The 22,797-nt window shown below is 39.5% G+C and overlaps 2 protein-coding genes across 2 annotated transcripts in view; one reads left to right on the forward strand and one right to left on the reverse strand.

The window, feature by feature from the left end:
* Positions 1–106: 106 nt before the first annotated feature.
* Positions 107–5,725, forward strand: LOC128622025 (protein ABHD15). Its single transcript, XM_053648200.1, is given in 1 exon segment — positions 107–5,725. A coding segment is annotated over 1 exon segment (924 nt). The 5' UTR covers positions 107–2,102; the 3' UTR covers positions 3,027–5,725.
* Positions 5,726–5,875: 150 nt separating this feature from the next.
* Positions 5,876–22,797, reverse strand: part of taok1b (TAO kinase 1b) — a 36,335-nt gene continuing 19,413 nt past the window's right edge. Inside the window, exons 6-20 of the mRNA XM_053648196.1 lie at positions 20,056–20,152; positions 17,840–17,953; positions 17,668–17,759; positions 17,488–17,581; positions 16,761–16,842; positions 15,892–16,059; positions 15,528–15,731; positions 12,848–12,985; positions 12,413–12,649; positions 12,185–12,313; positions 11,116–11,319; positions 10,709–10,948; positions 10,292–10,504; positions 9,823–10,005; positions 5,876–9,748 (exon numbers count right to left, since the gene is read on the reverse strand). Of these exons, the coding sequence (XP_053504171.1) occupies positions 9,236–9,748; positions 9,823–10,005; positions 10,292–10,504; positions 10,709–10,948; positions 11,116–11,319; positions 12,185–12,313; positions 12,413–12,649; positions 12,848–12,985; positions 15,528–15,731; positions 15,892–16,059; positions 16,761–16,842; positions 17,488–17,581; positions 17,668–17,759; positions 17,840–17,953; positions 20,056–20,152 (2,708 nt within the window). The 3' untranslated portion in view covers positions 5,876–9,235. The remainder of the gene's footprint in view (positions 9,749–9,822; positions 10,006–10,291; positions 10,505–10,708; positions 10,949–11,115; positions 11,320–12,184; positions 12,314–12,412; positions 12,650–12,847; positions 12,986–15,527; positions 15,732–15,891; positions 16,060–16,760; positions 16,843–17,487; positions 17,582–17,667; positions 17,760–17,839; positions 17,954–20,055; positions 20,153–22,797) is intronic.

Genomic DNA, 22,797 nt, shown 5'->3' on the forward strand with positions numbered 1-22,797 from the left:
AGCTTGCGGTTCAGTCTCCGTGTTGTTGTGTATACGATTAAGGTAGCGTAATGGTCATATGGTAGGGGCTTGACGAATCAGGGAAGGATACACAATGATCCAGAAGATCCAATCAGGGAGCGAATGTGGGCAGCCACGCCTTCGTTTTCAAAATTATTCGTTTTGGTCTGTTTTCACTGAAATGTGAGCCCGGATGTTTTCAAACTAAAACGGGGTCTTCGGCGTTTCCAAAAGTCTTCGTTTGCGAGGGTCGAAAATGCCTGTAGACGACAGGCGTAACCGTAGCAAAAGCTATGCATTTTAATACGAAAACGCACTAGTTTAAACAGGGCCTTAATATGAACTCCTATATAAATCTTCATATTCTTCAAGCTCTTGACCTACATCAGCATGAGTTTATGCATTGCACTGCTGCTACATAATTGGCTGGCTGGATAATTGCATGAATGAGCAGGTATACAGGTGTTTCTCTTAAGGTGGCTGGTGAGTCTATATTTATGCAGGTTTTAATCAGGCAATAGTCAAATTCAGCCTGTCACATTCTCTGTAGGAGCCACTGTATGAACACACCATCAAGACTTGTTCGTAACGTTCATGTGATAGGTTGATTGGTGATAATTGGAAATTGGCAAAATGTAGTAAAACTGGAAGTTAAAAAAAGGCATTTATGAGTCAAAATTGAATGAAATCATTTATTGTAATTGATTATAAATCAAGTATAATTAAAAAAAGTACAGACAAGCTGATTTGCACATAAATATGATACTTAAAATAGTCCTTCTCTACGTCATCAGTCACAAATTAACAGTATGCCTACACCAGAATCAGAACATAATTGTTTGCATTTTCATTGGAATTGTGTTGTATCTTATACTTTTATAGCAGATTCAGTGGTATAGTTAAATGTTGTATCGTTGCCTTAAGAATCAAAATCGTATCATATCATGTGTAAGCCTGAGTTTTACACCCCTAATAATTACCCAGTATCTCCTCCATGAGGTCTTCTCAGTGTGGCTCCTATAGTGATGTTATAAACTGGTCCTTCCATTTGTCCAGCACCCACACTCACACTTATCCATGTTTGACCAACATGAAAGATCTCATGTGGTTCTCAAAATGTAAATATTCTTTTAGATAATAAAACTAGTACGATATCAAAACCAAAGAACATAAAGTTGAGTTTTCTGTGTTCTGTAAAGGATTTGTGAGAATGATGATGATATCAATAAAAACATCTTTTTGTAAAAAAAAAAAAAAAAAAATCTGGTTGTTCTTGTGCACATACACACTGTACATGTATTTCTGTTTCAGCTGTTAACTTGAAAGCAGTAAAATATCCATGAGGTGTCCATGATGAGGAGTGACTTCAGTAACGGTATAAAACCGATATTAACCAATATTAATAACTTGATTGAGAAAACTGTGTCTACAGGTATCTGTTTCAAAAACAGTACTACCTGATTTTTACCAGTTTACTGAATGGTTGTGCCTCACCTGTACTGTTCAAAATTTAAAGTTAAATGTGTGGGATGTGTAATTATAGTGGAGGAGCATTTTGTCATTTTATTTGACCTGATTTTAATTTTACCTAATCTTTTTTTTTTTTTTGACAGTCACACATTTCTCTGTCCCGCCCACTGAAAGGGCAAAACCCTGCAACAGTATTAAACTGAAAAGAACTTATATATTTTTTTCTGACATCAGCTTACATGAGTTCACAATACCTTCTGGTTACATAAACAAATAGTCAAGATCCAAAGATTGTGCAGGTGCTTGCCCTACACAAGCTCTGTAGGGGTTTGTATTGGTCACGTCTTTTAGCTCTGTAATGAGAACGAACAAAAGGACCAAATTCATTCAAGTAATCAAGACATGTTTCATCTGATTTCCACTTAGCTTCATTTCCTTCAGGTACAAGTATCCTGTTTGATCAATGAACAGGGAGGAGGCAGATTTGTTTTGAACAGCTGATCTCTGTGAGCATTTAGTTTCAACACCTTCCCACAAATGGCTCTTCTGTCTGCATGGACCTGAACAGAATAAAACGGTGCTTATTTTCTACTGCTAGTTTCCAGGGCTGAAGCTTTTGAAAGAAGTCAGTCATGTGGGAATTCTTCTTCTGCCTGATGCCTTTCATGTTCCTGTTCACGATTGCTATGCTTTTTCAATCAAAGTGGATTTGCCATCTTGTAGAGGAAGGAACGAGGCAGCTAACTCTGCATATATGGATCATAATCTGCTCGATATTGAAGCTTCCACACCCCAGTGTTTTGTATGGCACTGGGGACAAGGAGTCAAAAATCAAGCTGATCTACAAATCGACAGCTCTGGCAAACAACCTCATACAGAACTGTAAAGCTTTAGCATGTGCTCCACTGGCTAGGTGGCCAAAAGCAGACCCTCATTTACAAATGTTCTTCAATTTCTTATGGCCCATTGAGGATGATGCACAAGAACACTGTGGAATAACCTTTACCAGGGATCATTTACTAATACAAGATGGTGGTATCGTAGCACTAGATTGGGCTGTCAGGCTTAAAGACCTGAATGCTCAGGCTAAGAGGGAACATTATCTAGGAGAAAGAGCTCCAGGCTGCCATACCTGCACTCCATCCATTATCATTCTGATTCCTAATGCTTTGGGGAAGATCACGCAGAATTTGCTGAGCTTGTGTCGCTTGGCTCTGCAGCAAGGTTTCTACCCTGTGGTCTTCCATTGTCGTGGTCATGGGAGATGTCCGCTTACTACTCCACGCTACCAGGAATTTGGGGATCCCTCTGATCTGGTGCAGGTAGTACTATACATTAAGAGCCGCCATCCATCTTCAGATCTGTTTGCCATCAGTGAAGGTTCTGGGTCTGGTCTGATGCTGTCTTACCTTGGGGAGCGGGGCTCATCCTCCTACCTGGTAGCAGCTGCTTGTATATCACCTGTGTTCTAGGGGCAACTGTTCTTTGAGACACCATGCCCAAAATTATATCATGAGGCATCATTGTTTTACCGCAAGCTGCAAATGAGCAGGTAATTTATATTCATTTTAGTGGAGAAGACTTTCTGATTGGTATTAATGTCAATATATTGTGCAAAGAATTGAGATGGTAAAAGTAACAATTCAACTGACATAGCAACTAAAGTGGCAGACATGTCCTATAGACCAGCACAAAGATGTGTTGGTGTGCAAATGAAATAAGCCAAGTACAAGCTGACGCCACAATGCGGCACTCGAGCCTAAGGCCGAGACCACTAACAAAATCGGAGATGAGTAGAATGAACAAAAGCCAACATATGTAGAAAATGATGTTTTGGTTATATTTGTCAACAAATTTACTGTTAGTCTTTGAATGACTATTGTTTAAACCATTAAAGGTAAACCTAGTTCCACAACTTTGTCCTTATACACAGGTATGCATCTGCTCTAAGTTCAGTTATGGATACTGAGAAAATATTCAGCTGTCGTTCTCTTTAAGACATGGAGAAGCTGATGTTCTGTTCAGTCAGATTGCTAGACACCAGTCAGAAGAACACACTGGAGCAGGCTGTGGAGCTTAGATCTGTACAGACTAACTGGGCTGGTTACTGGGAACGTAACGAACCCTTGCGAGATGCTGATGAAGTCGCTGTTCCTGTGCTTTGCTTGTGTAGCACTGATGACCCGATACTGCCTCCAGCCTCCACCTTGCCCATGTCCATCTTCCAGAACAGCCCTTATTTCTTTCTGGCCCTGACATCCCAGGGAAGCCATTGTGGTTTTTTGCAGCAGGACACTCAGATCGCTGCTTCCTGGAGCCATGAGGCTGTGCTGGAATATTTCTGGGTTGTCTCAGAGTTCTTCAAAGTTGAGGAAAGAAAATGCTTTATGGAAGGGTTTGTTGGATGGGATACTGTCCAAGGGCTCAGTCAAAAAACAGGTGTCATGTAACACAGGAGGAGGAGACCAACCATGCTGAGGAGAGAGAGACCTGCCTTGGGTTCACAGAGACAACTCTCATCTCATTCAAGGTTGGTCACTTGTGAAGAGCAAGAGACGTTCACTTGGAAAAGATCATACACTCGATGACGTGTGAATTGTATCAAAGGTGGAAAAGGAAAAGGAGAAATACAACCTGGGTGACAGTGAAGATGTAAACAGTGATTAGAAAAGTTGCAGCGAACAGAAACCACATGAAAACTTATTAAACATAGTCAAAAAGTGTTCTAAAGTGAAAATGTTATTTTAAAAAGTGCTTAATTGGTTAATAACTAAATTAACTGTATAGCCTAAATATAAACATTTCCCCGCCAGACCTAAATTCCTGACCAGAATTCATCACTTCCTGCACGCCTGCTTGCAGGAAGATATTACATTAGCTGCAAAATCCACGTAGAAAGTATTTTTCTCACGATTCTACAAGCAACAAATCAAACCGCAAAGTAGAAGGATGCTCTGAAATTGTTAAAAAAAATAATAAAAATACATGTGTTTGGTTTTATTTCTATGCTAGGCTTTCTGTAAGCAGAGTAGACGTCCTATAACTAGAGTAGATGTCATGACCAAGAGAGGAAGCAGGCAATGTATTTTAATTTCCTGAATTGTGGATCAAACACACAAAGATGCATCCTAAATTGCAGAATTAGTAATACTGCCATTAAGTCATCCATTACACCATCCACAATTTAATGATTTTTTTTTTCACCTCCTGCTGTAAACAAATTGATTTGTAAGGTTGTGCTGATGGGGATGTTTTCTCATTAGATTTGTACTTGTTTTAAAAGTGAGGATTGCTTAAAAATAAAAAATATAAACTACGGCGTTCAATATCTGCTTCCGGGGGGGGGGATAAACACAAAATACACATACTTTACTGCAAAAAGAAAATAAAGACAAATGTATCTATGATTACTTATTACAATAAAAAACAAATATAGATTATTATTAAACCTATTCTAGACATTTTAAACTCTGAAAAACTTTTTCTGTTGGCAGATTTGTTTTTTTCTAATTTTAAGTTTGTATTTCAAAATGATCTGCCAATAGATTAAAAACAGTGTAAAGCTTGAAATGAAACTGGCTGAATAATATTTGAATTATAATAGTTTCATAATAAGAAGTATTTAATAAATTTAACCATATTCAATAGACAGTGGATATAAAAAGTCTATATACCCCTGTTAAAAGGGCAGGTTGCTGTGATGGGGGAAAAAAATGAAACTAAGATAAATCATATCAGAACTTTTTCCACATTCAGCGTGAAATTATAACGTATAAAAATGAAGTGAAAAACAACCAGAAACATTTTAAAGAAATACCTGCTGATATTAGTACAAAACATTCTAGTGCCTGCTAGTAAGCTGAAGATGAAAAGGAATTTCACATTTCAGCATGACAATGACCCAAAGCATACATCCACATTAATAAAAGGATGGCTTACCCAAAAAAGATCAATGTTTTTTGAATGGCCTAGCCAGAGTCCAGACCTGAATCCATCTAAAGACCTGTGGAGTGACCTGAAGTGGGCTGTGCACAGGAGATGACCTCACAACATGATGGATCTAGAATATTTCCAAATCAAGATGTGCCACACTGATAGACTCTTACCCAAAAAGACTGTGCTGTAATAAAATCAAAAGGTGCTTCAACAATGTATTAGTTTAGGGGTGTGCACACATAATTCAACTAGCTTATTATAAGTTTGTTTGTTTTTTTCCCATAAAATCTTTGACTGGTATACAAATAAAGGGGGGGGGGGGGGGGGGTGGTAAACTTTTTACACACCAGGATGTCTATTGTGACATGATAAACAAGTAATTGGATGGATTTATTTATTTATTTATTTTTTTTGTAGAAATCACTTACTAATGATCTCACACCTGCAAAGAAATACATCAGGAGCAATGTATATTAAAATTACTTTATTACAGATGATTTTTTTTATCCAGTAGCCCTCTGCCAACAAAAGGAGTAATTACAAACAAAACATAACATTTGTCCCCGTACACTTTCAGAATTTTTGTTTACATTTTAATTGGATTTTTTGTTCTTATTGTGAATAGCCATACATTTTGTTGTTGTAATTTTTTGACATTCAGCTTTTCACAATCTATACATTTTAATACAGATTATATATGGATTGTTATGATAATGTTGAAGCAGACAAAAAATGAAAAAATAATCAATAATTTGAAGGAATACTGGTGAACACATTGTAATTGTACAGACATACCCCTTTGTGTCGGTCCTGCCCGTTTCCCTTGTTCTCACACTTTTGAAAAGGCTCATTAAAACATGGGTGTGATGAGGGCTGCAACGTGACGCACAAGATTACACTTCCATAAGAGGGCACGCATCTCTCTCCTCTCCATGCTGCTGGACCTTACAGGAGAGTGAGTGACCTAAACCAGTGTCCAAGTGTAATAAGTTCTGGGTGTGTGGCTGCTCTCCTGATCCCAACAGAGCATTTATGAGGTTGTGAAGTGATTTTGGCATGTTAGCTTCTCTCTTTCTCTCTCTCAATCTTCTATTTTTTTTTTTTTTTTTTTGGCCCCGATCCTTTGAGGCCTGAAAGTGCAATGGCTCAGTCAGCTCGTAATACATAGGCTAAATTAAAGTAGAGTTTATTGGCATCTCTACATAAATCAGTGATGCCATGCGAACACTTGAGAACATGTATAACACTAGACGTTCATTAAACGACCACAAAGAGAAGCATTCAGAGTCAAAATCATTTTGATGGCAGTTATTTGAACATCCTTAGATTGTGTGATAAAGCTTCAAAGATGTCTCTGTTGCCATTGGTAAAATAAGAGCACGAGACTGAGGAGCAAGAATGTGGAGAAAATGCTACTTATGTCCGAGAGGATGCAAGGTGTTTCTTTTTTTTTTTTGCAATATCTCCTGCTATCTTGCTTTAAATATTCTTATACACCAAGCTGTATTTTGCCAGCTCACATTCAAACAGCTAATTTTAAATCTAGATTTAAATTTGGGTACTTCTTGGGTTCATAGATTTACATATTTTTTTAAAAACATTTTCTACTTGTACAATATACACAAACTTTCTCTATACATCCCACTTAAAGATGTCTCCTCATTATTTTCCATAAACACATTATATATGCTTTCTGGTGTTCTTTTTTTTTTTAATCATTTGTTTGTACACACAATTATAAAAGGTGGTTGAGATGAGATGTTGGGCGGGAGACAGCCGGCACTCTCGGATGAGCATGACGGTGACAAAGGCATCGCAGAGGTGACGGCAGCAGCACACACTCGCCCAGCAAAAACATTCACTGGTCGCAAGCCTGTCTGAAAGCGACCTTCCCACCCCCAAAACCAGGTATACTGTCCTGACGCCGAGCTGAGAGGGGCAGAAGGGAAGACACTGTAGGTCCGAGAAACAGAGAGGACACAGAGCAGCACGTAATGATTATTTGTCTTTGCAGATGGTAAAAACCTCTTTGCATAGCTGGGATCAAAGTTAACTTTGGCATTTGGAATAAAAATCAAATATCTATCTATCCTCCCTATATTATCACGGAGAGAACATGCACATCCACACACATGGCAACAACTTTCTTTCATTACCTAAATCAGCAATCAATATACTCATTCACGCTTCCTAAACTGTTTTTTTCACAGTATTTCCAACATACAGTCCCTTATTTAGCACTTTAACCCATTAAACAACCTACAACATGGCAAAAGAAATGCCTTTTTTTTCTTTCTTTCTTTTTAAATTCAACAAGGTTTCATGACAATTCATGGAACCCAGTTCTTAGTGTGCTTGTATTGAGAATTAGTGTGGACATACAGTTATCACTGCTGCACTTCTCTAGGATTCTCACACCAATGTAAATAATAATAATAATAAACTATTCTGAAACAACAAAAAAAGTTTAGCTTAAGAATGCTAGTGTAATGCAAGTATGCAACTGAGCTTCTATGAACACTGGTGATAATCACATGGATGCATTTTTGTGCGAGGACGCATGTCAACGTTCACAAAGGCACACACTAACTGTATGATGTACTGTTTATAGAACCACTTGCCCAGATTAATAGAATTAGTTGGAGAAATACTCTGGTTTCGACAATTTCCATTTCCTTCCACATCCTGTCAGCTTCCTGTGGCACTTTTGTTAAAAACCTTAGCAAGTAACCGTGGTTCTGTAGCTTTGCTGAAGTTATCCAGGTGACTCTCACCAACCCTGATGGTTAGCACAGGCGAAACAAAACAATCTTTCAGAACTTTTAGTGCTTAACGTTTTAAAAGTAACCAATGCTGTTAATAATTTTATTCTTGGCACAGCATTAATGAGAAAACAAACAAATTTAATTAAAAAATAAAAAACACAAAGCATACTTATCGCCAAAGGTAGGAAACTCTACTTAGAGAAATACTCACTGCCTTCCCAAGTAATTGACGATTACCATTTCCTTTCGCATCCTGTGCCACTTTTTTTCCTTAAAAACCTTAGTGTTAAAAACAATAATCTCAGATCACCAAACCATACTGCTTTACTGCAGTGGTTCTCATTGAGAAGATACACAGACTATAACATTCTTTGATGAAACTGCAAATAACCTGGAAACAAGTTCATGATAAAACCCAGGCGAATGCACTGCACTTAACAGAGAGGACTTTCCATAAACAAGGGTGTCTTGCGCATTCACACTGAAGGGCTATGTGCTTACAATTTATTTAAATCAATTTCTATCAGATTTAGTATTCAGTTTAGTTGCAACACGATCAATTATGTGCCCTAAAACCACAACGGAACTACAGCATACCTCGCTAGGTCCCTGTCTCATCACATCGGCTCATTAGTGCGTCTTACATGTCCTCATGGCTGGATTCTTTCATCATGGGCACAAACTGATAAATGTTGCATGTCACTGCCCCTGCCTATACAAATGCTCAAACAACACCTTTCTCTATCAAACACAATCATAAACACAATCATAAACACAAACACTGTATGAGACTATCCATCCTGTAGACTACAGATTGATCAAATTTGCAGATATTTCTGAACCTGTGAGCCTTTTCCAATGAGTATCCTAAATAAAAGGTGCATTTTTTTTTTTCAACTGCAAAAATAAAAGTGTGGAAGAGGGAAAGTGGGAAAGTGAGTAAGCAAATACCCCTTAGGCCTCTGTGTCTCCTCTCTGACCTTGGTGTACCTCATGCCCCTCTCGGACAACGTGTGTGTGTGTGTGGGTGTGTGTGTGTGTGGGTTGGGGGGGAGGGGTTTGGCTTATGTGTATGACAGGTGCGAGCCGTTGGAGATCTGAGAGGCAATACTGGCGCTCCTGCTCATCCCCTGCTCACTGCGACCTCCCGCTGAGGTTCGCCGCGCAGCCTGAGGGCTGTTCCGTGCCCCGCCACTACTGGACCGCTGGTTGCCACCTGTGCCATGGTGGCCCCAGGGAGGATGACCGCTGTGTCCCCAGGGCTGCTGGATGGAGCTGCTCTGGCTTGCATGGTGCTGATGGTGGTGGTGGTGGTGATGATGATGATGATGGCTCTGCTGGCCACCCCAGTGTGGCCCCTGTGATCCAGCACTGTGCGGTGAACCCCATGCACCTGGGGCACCTGGAAAACTGTGGCTGTGACTATCAGACGAGGCCATGTTGGACAGCACCATGTTGTTGAAGCCTAGACGCATGCTCTCTGAGTCGAAGGCTTCAATCTCACGTGCCTGCCTCTCCAGCAGGCTGCGGATTCTCTCTGAACGCTCGTTCTGCAATGTCACCATCTCCTCCTCAATCTGAGATACAAAAGAGTAGTTATTAGGATCAAATTATTGCCTTAAATTTCCACAGAAAGTTTGTTACGTTGTACCTTCTGTTCCAGAAGAGCTCTGCGCAGCGAGACTCTCTGTTCCAGCTCTTTCCTCTCGCGATCGTGCTGTGCATCTGTCTGCATCTTGATTTTACTTTGATACGCGTTCAGCAACTCCAGCTCCTGCTGTAGCTGCATCTTCAGCACCTGACACTCTGCCTCCTGAGCTTCATCCAGTCGCAACTGATAAGCAGGACAGAGGATGGGATTAAACAAGGTGGCATAGCGGTATTCTGCATTACTAGCTGTAATTACTAACTCTCCTCTGTGGTTGATTTGCTTTGTGTTGACCCTGCCCTTTTAAGATAGCAGTTGATGCCAAGGTAGTTTGTGAAGTAGTGACAAGAGATGCAATTAAAAGGGATTAACTTAAAACATACAAGCTTAATTTGTTATTTATTTATGTACTATAGCCTTCTATATCAACACTGTAGAAAAATTAGAATGCTGCACCTTACTCTTTACTTACAGCCTGTGTGGAGAGCATATCATTGATGGAGTGATCATACTGCTCAGCGAGAATGGCCAGTTTTCTTGTCTGCTCCTCCTTGAGTCTCTTCAGCACCGCCTTGTGTTCTGACTTAGGCGTGGTCTCAAGCAGGTGGTTCCGCAGGGCCTTGTACTGCCGTGTCTGGATCTTACACGTGTCCTGAAACTGCTTCTTGATCTGTAGCTCTTTGGACTGAGACACAAAGGCAGGCAGACAGGCAACAGCAAAAAGGAGAGAGGCGGAAAGAGAGAGAGAGAGAACAAGACAGCACAAAAACAACAGCAAGAGAAAGACGTTTGATGAAATGTAGAATAAAGAAAAAGCCATTTTGTGTTAATAAACTGCCAGTTACAGAGTAACAGCTGTTCTTAACAAATGCATTAATGTTCCACGAACCTTTAGGCTCTTGGGCTGCTGCCGGACCTCCATGACATGCTTGCGGCGCAATTCTCTCTCTCTGCGCTTGTTGTACTCCAGCTGGTTGGTGAGCTCGGTCTGGTGCTGCAGCCGGATGAGCTCGGTCCTCATTTTGTGGATGGTGCCTAGCTGTCTCACCTCCAGCTCCTGCATGGACTCGTGGTGACGCAGCAGCATGGCGTGCTCCAGGTCCTTCTGCGTCTGACGCTTATTCAGCTCCTGCGTCAGAGGAAAGAAATATGGCAAGGGAAAATTATGCTTGACCTCTAAAACAGTCAAACATACCTCTGACCAAAAGCATGTAATCAATTCCGTATTGTTATTTCAGTAAAAACAAGCAGAGTCAGATGTGCAGCTGTTATCACACCAGAGCAACCGTGACATACTTCTCGCACGAGGTCCTGCTCTACATTGTGTTTGGCAATGAGGATGCGGCGTTTGAAGCGCCGGCACTCAAGCTCTAGGTACTGCCGCTGTCGGCGCAGTAGGTTGGCTTCTTCCTCAGCCTGAAAGTGCTGGATGTTCTCCTTCTGCTTGGACAACCATTCCTGCTTCTCCTTCTTGGGTGTGGACTGGTTCTCATTCAACTCCTAAGCACAAGTGAAGAGGCATATAAAGGATACAGTTCTGTTCCTCAAATTGCTTAGTCATATTCTGTTTTTTAGCATTAACAGTAATCAATTTCTCTATTATGGTTGGTGTTTGAATTTACAATGCCTTTCATGCAGCTGATTTGCATAACAATTGTCCTGAATCTTCTAGAATCTACTTGAAGGGCCTTTTGAAAAAAACATTTTTTTAATTATTTGAAATGCAGCTCATGACAACAATCACAACGCCAATTGTAAATTTTAAAGAGACACTAACAGATCTTGTCCGTCTTTAACATCTCCATAATGCTCCAGAGACAAATGTTGCTTTTAATACATGTATATAAGATATGCATGTGTGTATATTGTAACTACAAGGACAAGCAGATCAGTGCAATAAGTACACACTGAGTATTGCAGAAACATATAGTAACATGTCTGAATTAAACACAGAGAACATATGTTCCTGGTTTGTAAACAACGCTGTTCAGGTTGCTGCTGCGTCCACACATGCACATGGCCTAGTGTAGGGGTGTCCAATCTTATTCGCAAAGGGCTAGTGTGGGTGCAGGTTTTTATTCCCATCAAACTGAGGCCACACTTGATTCCACCCGTTTAATTAGTTGATCTTGGCGTTCATTAGACTATGTGGCTTTCATTAGACAGGTGTGGCTTCTGCTTTAACCTGCACACAGACCGGCCCTTTCTAGATAAGATTGGATACCCCTGGTCTAGTACAACCTGGACCTAAGGGGACAAGTAGGCCGGAACCATGGCAGCAAAATGCATCCCACAGCATAAGAGTCTTTAATGCATCACTCATCTGTATATGTGTGCTGTGAAACAGAAAAGTATTATGTCAAACCTCTTTCAGTTGCTCCTTGCGTAGTTTATACTCTCGTTTCTGGGATTCAAGAAAGCTGCTTAGCTCTTTCTTTTGCTGGACCTGGATGTGCTGTTGGAACTTCTTCTCATCATTGGCAAATGACTTGGCCTTTTAAACACACAACATAAAATATACAAATGTGTATTAAATCACACATCTGTGGTCAGTTATATATTGTTCAGTTTTCCTAAGCTGATGCATGCTTACATCTTTCTCCATGGATGCTTGGTGCTTCTTGACCAGTTTCTCTATCTCGGCTGCGAAACTATTCCGCTGAGTCTCCAGCTCCTTGTCCAGCTTCAGTCTGTGCTCGTCCATCTCAGCCTTGAGCTTGTTCTCCAGGGCCATCAGGTGCTTCTGGTGCTGCCGTCTCATGCGCTTATAGCCAGACATCTGCTCTCTCAGCTCTGAATCCTGCTCGTGTTCTTGCATCTGCCTCGTCACCTAGAGAGCAAAGACCTACTGAGCTACACCCTGTACAAATATCCCCTCTTCCCTCTTGTTTTTTTTCTCTCCTGTTCTTATAATCAATAACACAAGGAGATTCAAGCTCCTCATTACATAATGATTAAATCATTTACTCTATTAAGAGGATCACAGAAGACACTCCCGGCATGACTGTACAAGGGAGCAGAGACTCACCAGTGAGGCTGTGCGAATGGTGGCAAAGTGCTCGCGGTTGCGGTGGTATTTGCGCGGGGGCGGCTGTGCTGGAGCTGCCTGGGGCTCGGAGGGATGACTGCGTGCCTCTGGGTCATCTCGGTAAACCTCTTCCTCTTCCTGTCAACACCAACAAAGGAATGATGAAATCTACTAATATCTAGAAATCGACTATGTGAGTAGTATCTCAGCTCTCAAAAACCTTAGGTAATGTGTGCAGCTGTTATTTAAGGTAGGGCTGCACAATTAATCAGATATCGATCGCGATTACGATTTTGACTGCTCACAATTAAATGAACATAATCGACTGCGATATTGATGTTTAAAGTTCGTCCTCCGCACATAGAAAATTCTGCTGCAGATCAAGTCAAGCGCTTCCTATACTTACAGCCAATCACATAGAGCGCCACAAGGATGACGTCATTTTGTAGTGCCAAAACCCGGAAACGGTGTTAGCATTTTAGTGCTCGATCTGTCAGTTTCGCTGCGAGCTCCAGCGCTTGCACAAGGAGAAATCATGACACTAACACGATGCTAAATGGCACTACAGAAGTTCTCGGGGACATTAAACATCACGCTGAACATGAAAAAACTTTGCAGATAAACTCAGGGCTCTACAGTGCGACCATTTCACTCGCATTTGCGACTGAAAAGTACTTTGTGCAACCGTGAATAAATATTTATTCACACCAGTGCGAGTGACCTGTTCGGAGTTGTATAATACAATCGGAATAAAAACTACAGGAAGTCCAAAATGCATCTACACCGCGCAACAGTTACTTTCACACTGCATTTCATCTCCTCAGTCAACCAAACAAGTGTAGAAATACTGCAGAGAAGACATTATGATGAAGCGTAACAGCGTAACTTCCTGATATCACAAACTGCCATCTTTTATTGATCATGCAAAATGACCTGAACTTTCACCTACTCGTGTAGACACAGTAGCATCAGGCGGAGTAAATTAATAATAATGCTAACGCTACAAAGTGGGTTTAATTCAAACTTCTTTATTAACTAATTCCTCACCAATCATAATCAAGATTAGCAACTGTTCAGAAGGAGTACGTTGCTGCTCTCCTTCACACTCTTCACTAACTCAAATACATAGCGTATATACTTCATTTAAACTTAAGGTTGCCAGATGTCACTAGAAAAGTCAACTCTAGCTTCCATGTTTTGATTTAATCCCCCAAAAAACACTATTATCAGCAGACATGGCAACACTGTCCTGGGGAACCGATCTAAAAGGAACAACTGATAAACAAACAGAAAACTAATAAAATGTAAAGACAGAAAATGTGCTTAGTTATAAATAAATCATTTAATATAAAAAATAGATATTATAATAACTTCATAAAATATAAATAAAATGATAAATTAAATGGTGTTTAATTACTATGGGTTTCATTTAATATCAATCTGACATTAAGCTTGGTTCGCTATCTCCTTAGAAGGCTATTAGCCTTTTTCCTAATATGGATCATGTTTGTGTTAGTCTACTTTTAATTGGGACTCTTTATTGTTTAAGATATTTAAAAATAAATATTTTATGCATGTTTATTTACCAATTAACCAACAGTATTTCTCATTGCTATTATTTTAATTCAATTAACAGTGACCATGAGCAGAGAGCTTACATTTAACTGTTTATGACAGACCTCCTGATTAAAGCTTAAACAAGAAAAGAGTGGTATCTGGCTCGGTTTTGGTCATAAAAATCCTGATCGGTGCATCCTTAATGAACACCATTACACTAAAGCGTTTTGCATCTGATGGGTAAATGAACTCACCTAATCACATCCTTTATGAGATTATTCAGATATATACACAATATACACAAAGCGGTTCGAGAATTGACTCCAGCCCAGAACCATGACAGCGGAAAATGTCTAATAGTGTAGCTTTAAATATATTGAAGAGGAGCAGACTTCAAAGACTGAACATTGAGGTTTAGTGTATTTGTTTACCAGGTGAAACAGGTTAACGGTTGTTTTTTTGCATACAGCCTGTAAAATTAACTGAAAATATTACATTTAGTTTATCAGAAGGTAAATTAATTTGTCATGGCTCACACTATGTTCCTAAATTGTGTCATAATTGACCAGCTCAAGTTTTTTCATGCCTACTTGTGTGTTATATTGTGGCACATTAATGTTACCATCTCTAAAAAATAATAAAAAAAAAAAAATTTTAAAAACCCTCAACTTCAACTGTGCTCCTAAATTTTTGTAATTAAGAGCACAAGTGCTCCTAAAAGAAATTGTCTTGCGTCTCTCCTCCTGTAAACACTGTTATTGCCTTTTCTGCATAGGCCTGAATTGTTTTCATTTGGTTACATACTGTTATATTTGATGCATATTTTCATTTGGTTGATGGTATTTTTTACTTATCCTATATTTTGGGTACTAATTTAATTTATATTTTGCTTCTACGAGAAAGATTTGTACATGAGCAGGAATGTAGCAAAACATGGAGTTTTCAATCAATGAATAATCGTGATAAATAATCGAGATCTCAATATTGATCAAAATAATCGGGATTATCATTTTGGCCATAATCGTGCAGCCCTAATTTAAGGTAGGAACAACAAGGATGACTTGTTAATTGAGAAGTATATGGCATTTGCTAAATTTAAATGCTGTATTAAATGCAAACATACAGGTTTGAGGTGTATGACAGAGCTGTTGGACATGACGGTGTGGTCTCCTTCCATCAGGTCCAGTTCACTCTTATCATCCGCAGCATCAGGAAGGCTGTTGACAGAGCTGCTCTGTGAGCTGGCACTGATGGACATGCTGGGGATGGACTGGTTACTTCCTACACTGTTCACTGTTCCTGTATGCCCAGCTCCATGCTCAGGCTCCTACACACACACACACACACACACACACACACAGACAGACAAAACTTCATGAGATCCCAAAGTCTAAGCAGCCTTTCATGACACCACAATGCAATACTTTGTACATGCTTTATTGTGCAACGCCTGTTAGGATATAGAGGTTGGACTGCACAGGCCTAACCTCATCTCCTTCTTGGGCCTCAGTAGCTGGCCCATTGTGGGCCTCCTGAAACAGTATCTTTTTCATCTTGCGGTACTGCAGGTTGTCCAGCTCCCGGACTGCGTCTTTGGTCCGCATGATCAGGTCAATCAGGACAGTCTCTGGTCTCTCTCGCTGAACAAATGCATGCTGTGTGCAAAGCAGGTGAGTTCAAGTCAAGTAGTTTTTTTTTTACACTCATTTTATTCCCTACACCCAAGACCACGGACCATCCTGACCAACCCTATTTCTGGAGATCCTGCAGGTGATCCGATTAATTAAGTAGACTGATTATCTGGATTAAATTTGTTTGTTGGGGTTTGAACTGAATTTTTTTTTAGGAACAATATTGGTGTTCACTGAACACAGCAATACAAGTCCAATACAAGGACAAGCAAATCAATGCAATAAGTGCACACTAAGCATTACAGAAAGATTTGTAAAATATCTGTACACACTTGTACTGCTCTGAAGGCAGTCATGAGTGATTTAATTGGCTATCCCTTGGAATGAACCATCTATGACTAATGACGCGCTGATCTAATAAGTATTGTTTTACGGGACGGTAACAATATTATCTGAAATGCTATATCGGTACAGGATCAAATTTTACATGCCCTGGTGAATTTCATGCCAAAAACATGTAGCTGGCTCCTTTACTGATTTCGGTATTATATTGAGTAAAAAAAATTGGATTGGTGCATCCCAATCATAGATGATTCAATGCAAAAGGCAAATAATTAAATCACGGATGACTAATTTACTCATCATATTAACATAGAATCATGTTTGTGCTTTTAGCAGAACAATATTACAGCAAATTTGTTTCAATTTTGTCTAGTAGTGGTCACCTGTAGCAGGTCCTCTGATTGTGGTCTGTCTTGGGGGATTTTCTGAAGACAAGAGTCAACAAAATTTCTAAAGTAATCCGTCCTAGGAAACAGAAAATAAATGATACTTGCTGTAATTGTTTTCATGTTCAAGTTTGTTCAAACAAGCTTGTGCTGTCCATGAACTAGAGGTCGACAGATTGATCGGTTTTGCCAATTAATTGGCACAGATAACCAATTGCTGGAACTTTTCTTTATTGGCAAAAATCCACACCGATAGTTTTTCCCAGTTGCAACCATTGCGGGTGCCGTTGAGAAGGGTCCGCTGTCATTAAACAGTACGAGAGCATCCTCTATAGGCGAAATAAAAACTATCACTGACAAATTTTCTGTTATTTGAAGTATTTTTTTTATTCATTTTGGATGTTTCTATTTTTATTAGCTATTTGGAGTGTTACTTTTTGGTTCATTCTGGATATACATCTTTTATTTTATTTAATTTTTATTAATGTTAATATATATTAAAATTTATTTCATTTAAAAAGTACAGTACATTTTCAAGGTACAGTCAGTACCCTTGTACTGTACAGTATTTTTGTAATAAAGTCGGTTGATTAATCGGCTATCAGCAGGTACTGCCCAACTTTTCGGTATTGGTAAAGTCCACTATCAGTCGACCTCTACCGTGGACTGCTGGTGCATTATAGATGCCAAGAACTACTACTATTCATGTGCACTGGAGACTCACCATTCACTAGACTGCAGTGTTGGGCTCTCATTCTGCGCTATATGGTATAAGGCACTCATTGCATTCATATTGAACAGAGGGGGCTTCCTCTCAGCTGGAAGACATAAAGATGAGATAAAGGATTTCAATCAAAACCTCAGTACCATATTGAATGTAAAACACAGCTAGGAGCCATCTTACCTAGTTCTATACAGGTGATCCCAAGAGACCAGATATCTACTTTTCCATCATACTGCCCCTCATCCATAGCCAGAATCACCTCAGGAGCCATCCTGAGGAGGAGGCAGACAAGATGTTAGAAATAGTGCATTCAAATAGTGATTGTATAATCACACACACATACTGTGCTCACCAATATGGCGTCCCCACAAAGGAATTGGCCGGTGAAGCAATGGAGGCAGAACCGAAGTCTGCCAGTTTGACCTGACCAGGTTCAGTCAGTAGGATGTTCCCAGCTTTGATATCCCTGAGAAGTACAAGAGGAGAGTATAAAGAATCATTTATAGTGGGAGGTCATACAACAACACGGAAGCAGCCAGAGTTTCATATGTGTGCAGTAGGGGAGTAACGCAATTCCATTATCGGTGTCTGTATGAGTTTAGTGCTCAAAACATTTGTATCTACATTTGGGTTTAAACAGGAAGTAGGCGTGGTCTAGACTGGAAGGAGTGATGTGAATCACTATGCCCCCAGAAACACCTTGTTAATAAAAAAGCCCAAAATATAGCTGCAAGCAGTAATTAAGGGGCCAAGCAATACAGGGGCTAAATCTTGTTATTTTCAGTCAAACTGTTCAGAAGTTATAAGCAAAATTAGCAATTTTTTATATCTAGTGACCACTAGGTGGTACTGCAACGAAACTGTGCAGGTACCCTCAAGTCATATGTGTGATGACAGGTACCAAGTTTTGTTTCAATAGGCTAAAGCATTGTGGAGATATAGCCTTACGTCCACTTTGGCATGCTCTTCATTGAATTTGTTTTCGTGTTATTCGTGAACAGGTTGACTAATCAACTTGAATTCCATAACTTGTCAGCACAGTCTGAAGATGATCTGATTCAATTTTCGTGAAAATCAGAGAAACGGGAGGAGTAACCCTAACCCTAGGAAGAGATCGAAAAAGTAGGTTTTTCAGAAAATTCAAAATGGCAGAAAATCTGGTCAGGCGGAAATTGAAACCAAGGTATGCACTCGAACCATCTTGAGTCAAGAAATTTTGTTACTAGCCCTTATAGTTCAAAAGATATTAGGATAAACATGAGTGCAATTTTGGACAACTGGTGGCGCTAGTGGGATTGAGTTAGAGACTGCTGGAGTAACAGTCCAGACTGTCCTATATCTGTGTGCCAAATTTCACAACTTTCCAGCAAGCGGTTCTATGAGCTGCCATAGACTCAAGAGCAGAAGAAGATGAAGCAGAATAATAATAATAAGAAACTAACAGATACAATAGTTGCCAGGTACGTTCGGTGCTTGACCGTAATTATAACAACAAATAGCAAGCTGCAGAATAACATTTATTCAACTCTTGAATTACCTTAGCTACATCACTCGCGTTCATAATTGGTCTCAACCAGACACCCTGTGGTACAGTCAGGCAAGCGTTCTACTAATTTGTGACTGAGTAAACCAGCAACAACAATGTTTTCCCCAAATCAGTGAAGTGTTGTTTATCGTTAACAAGAATAGCTACTTAAATCAGTCGGTACAGGGTTTTGTGGAATTTTTTTGTGATTGTTGTAGCCAAAAATGCTCGATTTTGCTGTGGCTTTTTTCAGAATTACAATGCAACTTGTAGAGTTTTTGTGCTTTTCTTGCGGAAAACTACTTGAATTGCCGAAATTGCAATAGTACGAAATTGTCTTTCACAGTGATGTTTGTTGGTAAAGGAGACCTTTCAGCTGTATTCATGTTTGACGCATGTAAATTGAATAAGGCTTTGGCTGAATGCGCATTCTGATGAAATCACATGATGCATCTTTGTCCAAATCTGTGAAAATCTGCGATAATTTAGAAAAATTGCAGGCTCCTCCGAATATTGTGTAGTTTGCTCAATTTCACGTTAATTTCTGCAATCGCAAAATCCTGGAAGAACTGTTCAATATTAGCAGATTTATTCCAGTTATTTGAACACACTATAAGAATGTACTTCAATGCTCAGACACACAACGCTGATACAGTGCTGCTGCTGGTCAAACTGGGGTCCTTTATGCGCCAGTTAATTATAATGCCTGTATGATTTTCCATGAAGATTTTCTTTTAATAATGCTGGAGAACAATCATTTAAGAACAAAGAAAAACGCATGTTTTATTTTGAATGAGGTAGTATGAATAAAACTCGCACGACTTTTTTGTTGCGTCCAGTGGGATTCCAGTCCTGATGCACACCTCTAATCTCAACCAGATGCACCGTGAACCTTCCAGGCAAGCTTTCTTAAAAACAAAGAAAGAAAACGAATACTGCACCTACATATTATTTGTACCTGCATTTCAATACATTTAGAACGCATTCTCTGTCCAATCCAAATAACGCATTCGTGTTCGGTTACATCCATAATGTTCACCTACCTGTGAATCATGTTATGAGAGTGAAGGTAGGCAAGCCCCTGCAAAGCACCATGGGTGATCGCTGCAATCTCGATTTCCTGAAGGGGCTTTTTATGAACTGTAAAACAAAAAAGGAAAAGTTAATCAAATAACTGAATAGGAAAACTGAATGATCTGAATGATTACTATTAGTTAGGGCTGTGACGGTGGCTATGATAATCGCACCACCTGCGGTGGTTAATGTTTCTGCTTGAGTGGGCACTACGACAAGTACATAGTACAACGTTTTAAATACAAGTGTAATAATAATTATTATTATTAACAGTTGTGCAATATTAATTTGTATTTATTGCCTACCATATAGCAGAAGATTTTATAATACACAAATTACTTAAACATAATCAAACCCCTTATTTGGTGTTGTCTGTTAGTTTGGTTTGTTTGAGCGTGTCAAAATCCACTCAGGCGAATTCTGCGATTTCACTTCAGGTTCTGCCGCTGCAGTGGATCCTGTTTGGAAATTCAAATGTTACATCGGCAATCTGGGAACATTGGATTCGTGCCTAATTGGGGGGGGGGGGGGATAAATAAGTGTTACACGGGCAAATATTAGCCTACAAATCTCAGGAGCCATCTCCAGGCATGTCACCAAGCCACGTTTTTTATTTTATGTAATATTTAGATTTTTAACATATTATTTAGGTTACCGTCCTACTGGTATTTCTTTCAAAGTTTTATAGGCTTGTGGTGTACTACAAGTGTAAAGAAATAAAGTATTCATCAGAGAAACGCGCAAATGTGTTTCACTTGTTCTCCTCTCCCCTTGCAGGTCAATCACAACAGCGTATCCCACAGCGCCCTCAGGCTGTTTCCCATTACAACAACATGACACTACAAGGCTTTATTGAGTTGTTTCACTGATGGAAGTGCTAAGAAACATGCATGTTTTGTTATGAAACAGATGTCTGAGCCTCATTAAATTTCTTAATATTTAGGTTTTCATTTAATTTAAGCCTATAAAATTATATATATTAGTATTATATTATATAGTGATATACAACCCCAAATCTCAAACCATTCTATGATCATTCATGATAGAACATAGAAAACGTATCAAATGTTTAAACTGAGGAATTGCACCATTTTAAGGACAAAATAAGGTAATTTTGAATTTGATGGTCATTACACCTCTCAAAAAAGTTGGGACGGGGGCAACAAAAGGCTGCAAAATAAAGTGTTACTAAAAAGAAACAGCTGGAGGAATATTTTAATAATTAGTTTAATTGGCAACAAGTCAGTAAAATGATTGGGGATAAAAAGAGTATCTTAGAGAGGCAGAGTCTCTCAGAAGTAAAGATGGGATGGAATCTGGATGGTAGCGTATGTTGCTCTAAAACGTGTATATACCTTTCAGCATTGATGATGCCTTTCCAGATGTGCAAGCTGCCCATTCCATAGGCACTAATGCACCCCCATACCATCAGAGACGCAGGCTTTTGAACGAAGTGCTGATAAAAAGCCGGATGGTCCCTCTCCTCTTTAGTCCTCTTTAGTTTAGAGGACACGGCATCCATGGTTTCCAAAACGAATTTCACATTTGACCACAGGACAGTTTTCCACTTTGCCTCAGTCCATTTTAAATGAGCTTTGGCCCAGAGAAGACAGTGGTGTTTCTGTGTCATGTTCACATATGGCTTTCTTCTTTGCATGTTAGAGATTTAACCAGCATTTGTGGATGGCACAGGCGAACTGTGTTCACAGACAATGAGTTCTGGAGGTGTTTCTGAGCCCATGCAGTGATTTCCATTACAGAATCATTCCTGATTTTAATGCAGTGCCGCCTGAGGAGCCGAAGATCACAGGCATGCAATATTGATTTTCATCCTTGTCCCTTGCGCACAGAGATTTTTGATGAAATTATGTACTGTAGATGATGAGATATTCATAGTCTGCAATTTTATGTTGAGGAACATTATTATGAAATTTTTCCACAAATTGTAGACGCAGTTTTTCACAGATTGGTGAACCTCTGCCCATCTTTACTTCTGAGAGACTCTGCCTCTCTAAGATACTCTTTTTACCCAATCATGTTACTGACCTGTTGCCAATTAACCTCCAGCTGTTTCTTTTTAATAACACTTACTTTCCGAGCCTTTTGTTGCCCCTTCCCAACTTTTAGACCTGATGCAGCCATCAAATTCAAAATTAATTTTTTTTTTTACTTAAACTGATGCATTTCCTCAGTTTAAACATTTGATGTGTTTTCTATGTTCTATTGTGAATAACAAATGGATTTATGAGATATGCAAATCACTGCATTCTGTTTTTATTTACAGTTTACACAGCATCCCAACATTTTTGGAATTGGGGTTGTAAAATACCAAACACCGCTCACCACATCATTAACCACCACGGTGTAAAAAGTGGCCACTGTCACAGCCTAGACTAGGCCACTGTCACAGCCTAGACTAATGCTATGAAACATATTGATATTTATTGTAATGCCTGTGAATAGAGCTCAGGGATATGTTTTGAAAATCCTAATGGCTTAAAATTTATTTGGTTGGGGCCCTTTGGACAGTCTTCATTGTGCATGGAGGGGAGGTGTTTCTGTAGGAGGTGTTATGCATGAACAAATATATACAAATGCTGTGTTAATTTAACTGTTACAAGATTTTGTTGTTCCTACCTGGACTTAAATGAACTGTGTACTTAAAGATATAAAAACACAGCTGCTGTTTCGGTTCCTTTAATGTTCTTCCA

The sequence above is a fragment of the Ictalurus furcatus genome, chromosome 18 (genome assembly GCF_023375685.1).
Source record: "Ictalurus furcatus strain D&B chromosome 18, Billie_1.0, whole genome shotgun sequence".
Taxonomy (NCBI): domain Eukaryota; kingdom Metazoa; phylum Chordata; class Actinopteri; order Siluriformes; family Ictaluridae; genus Ictalurus; species Ictalurus furcatus.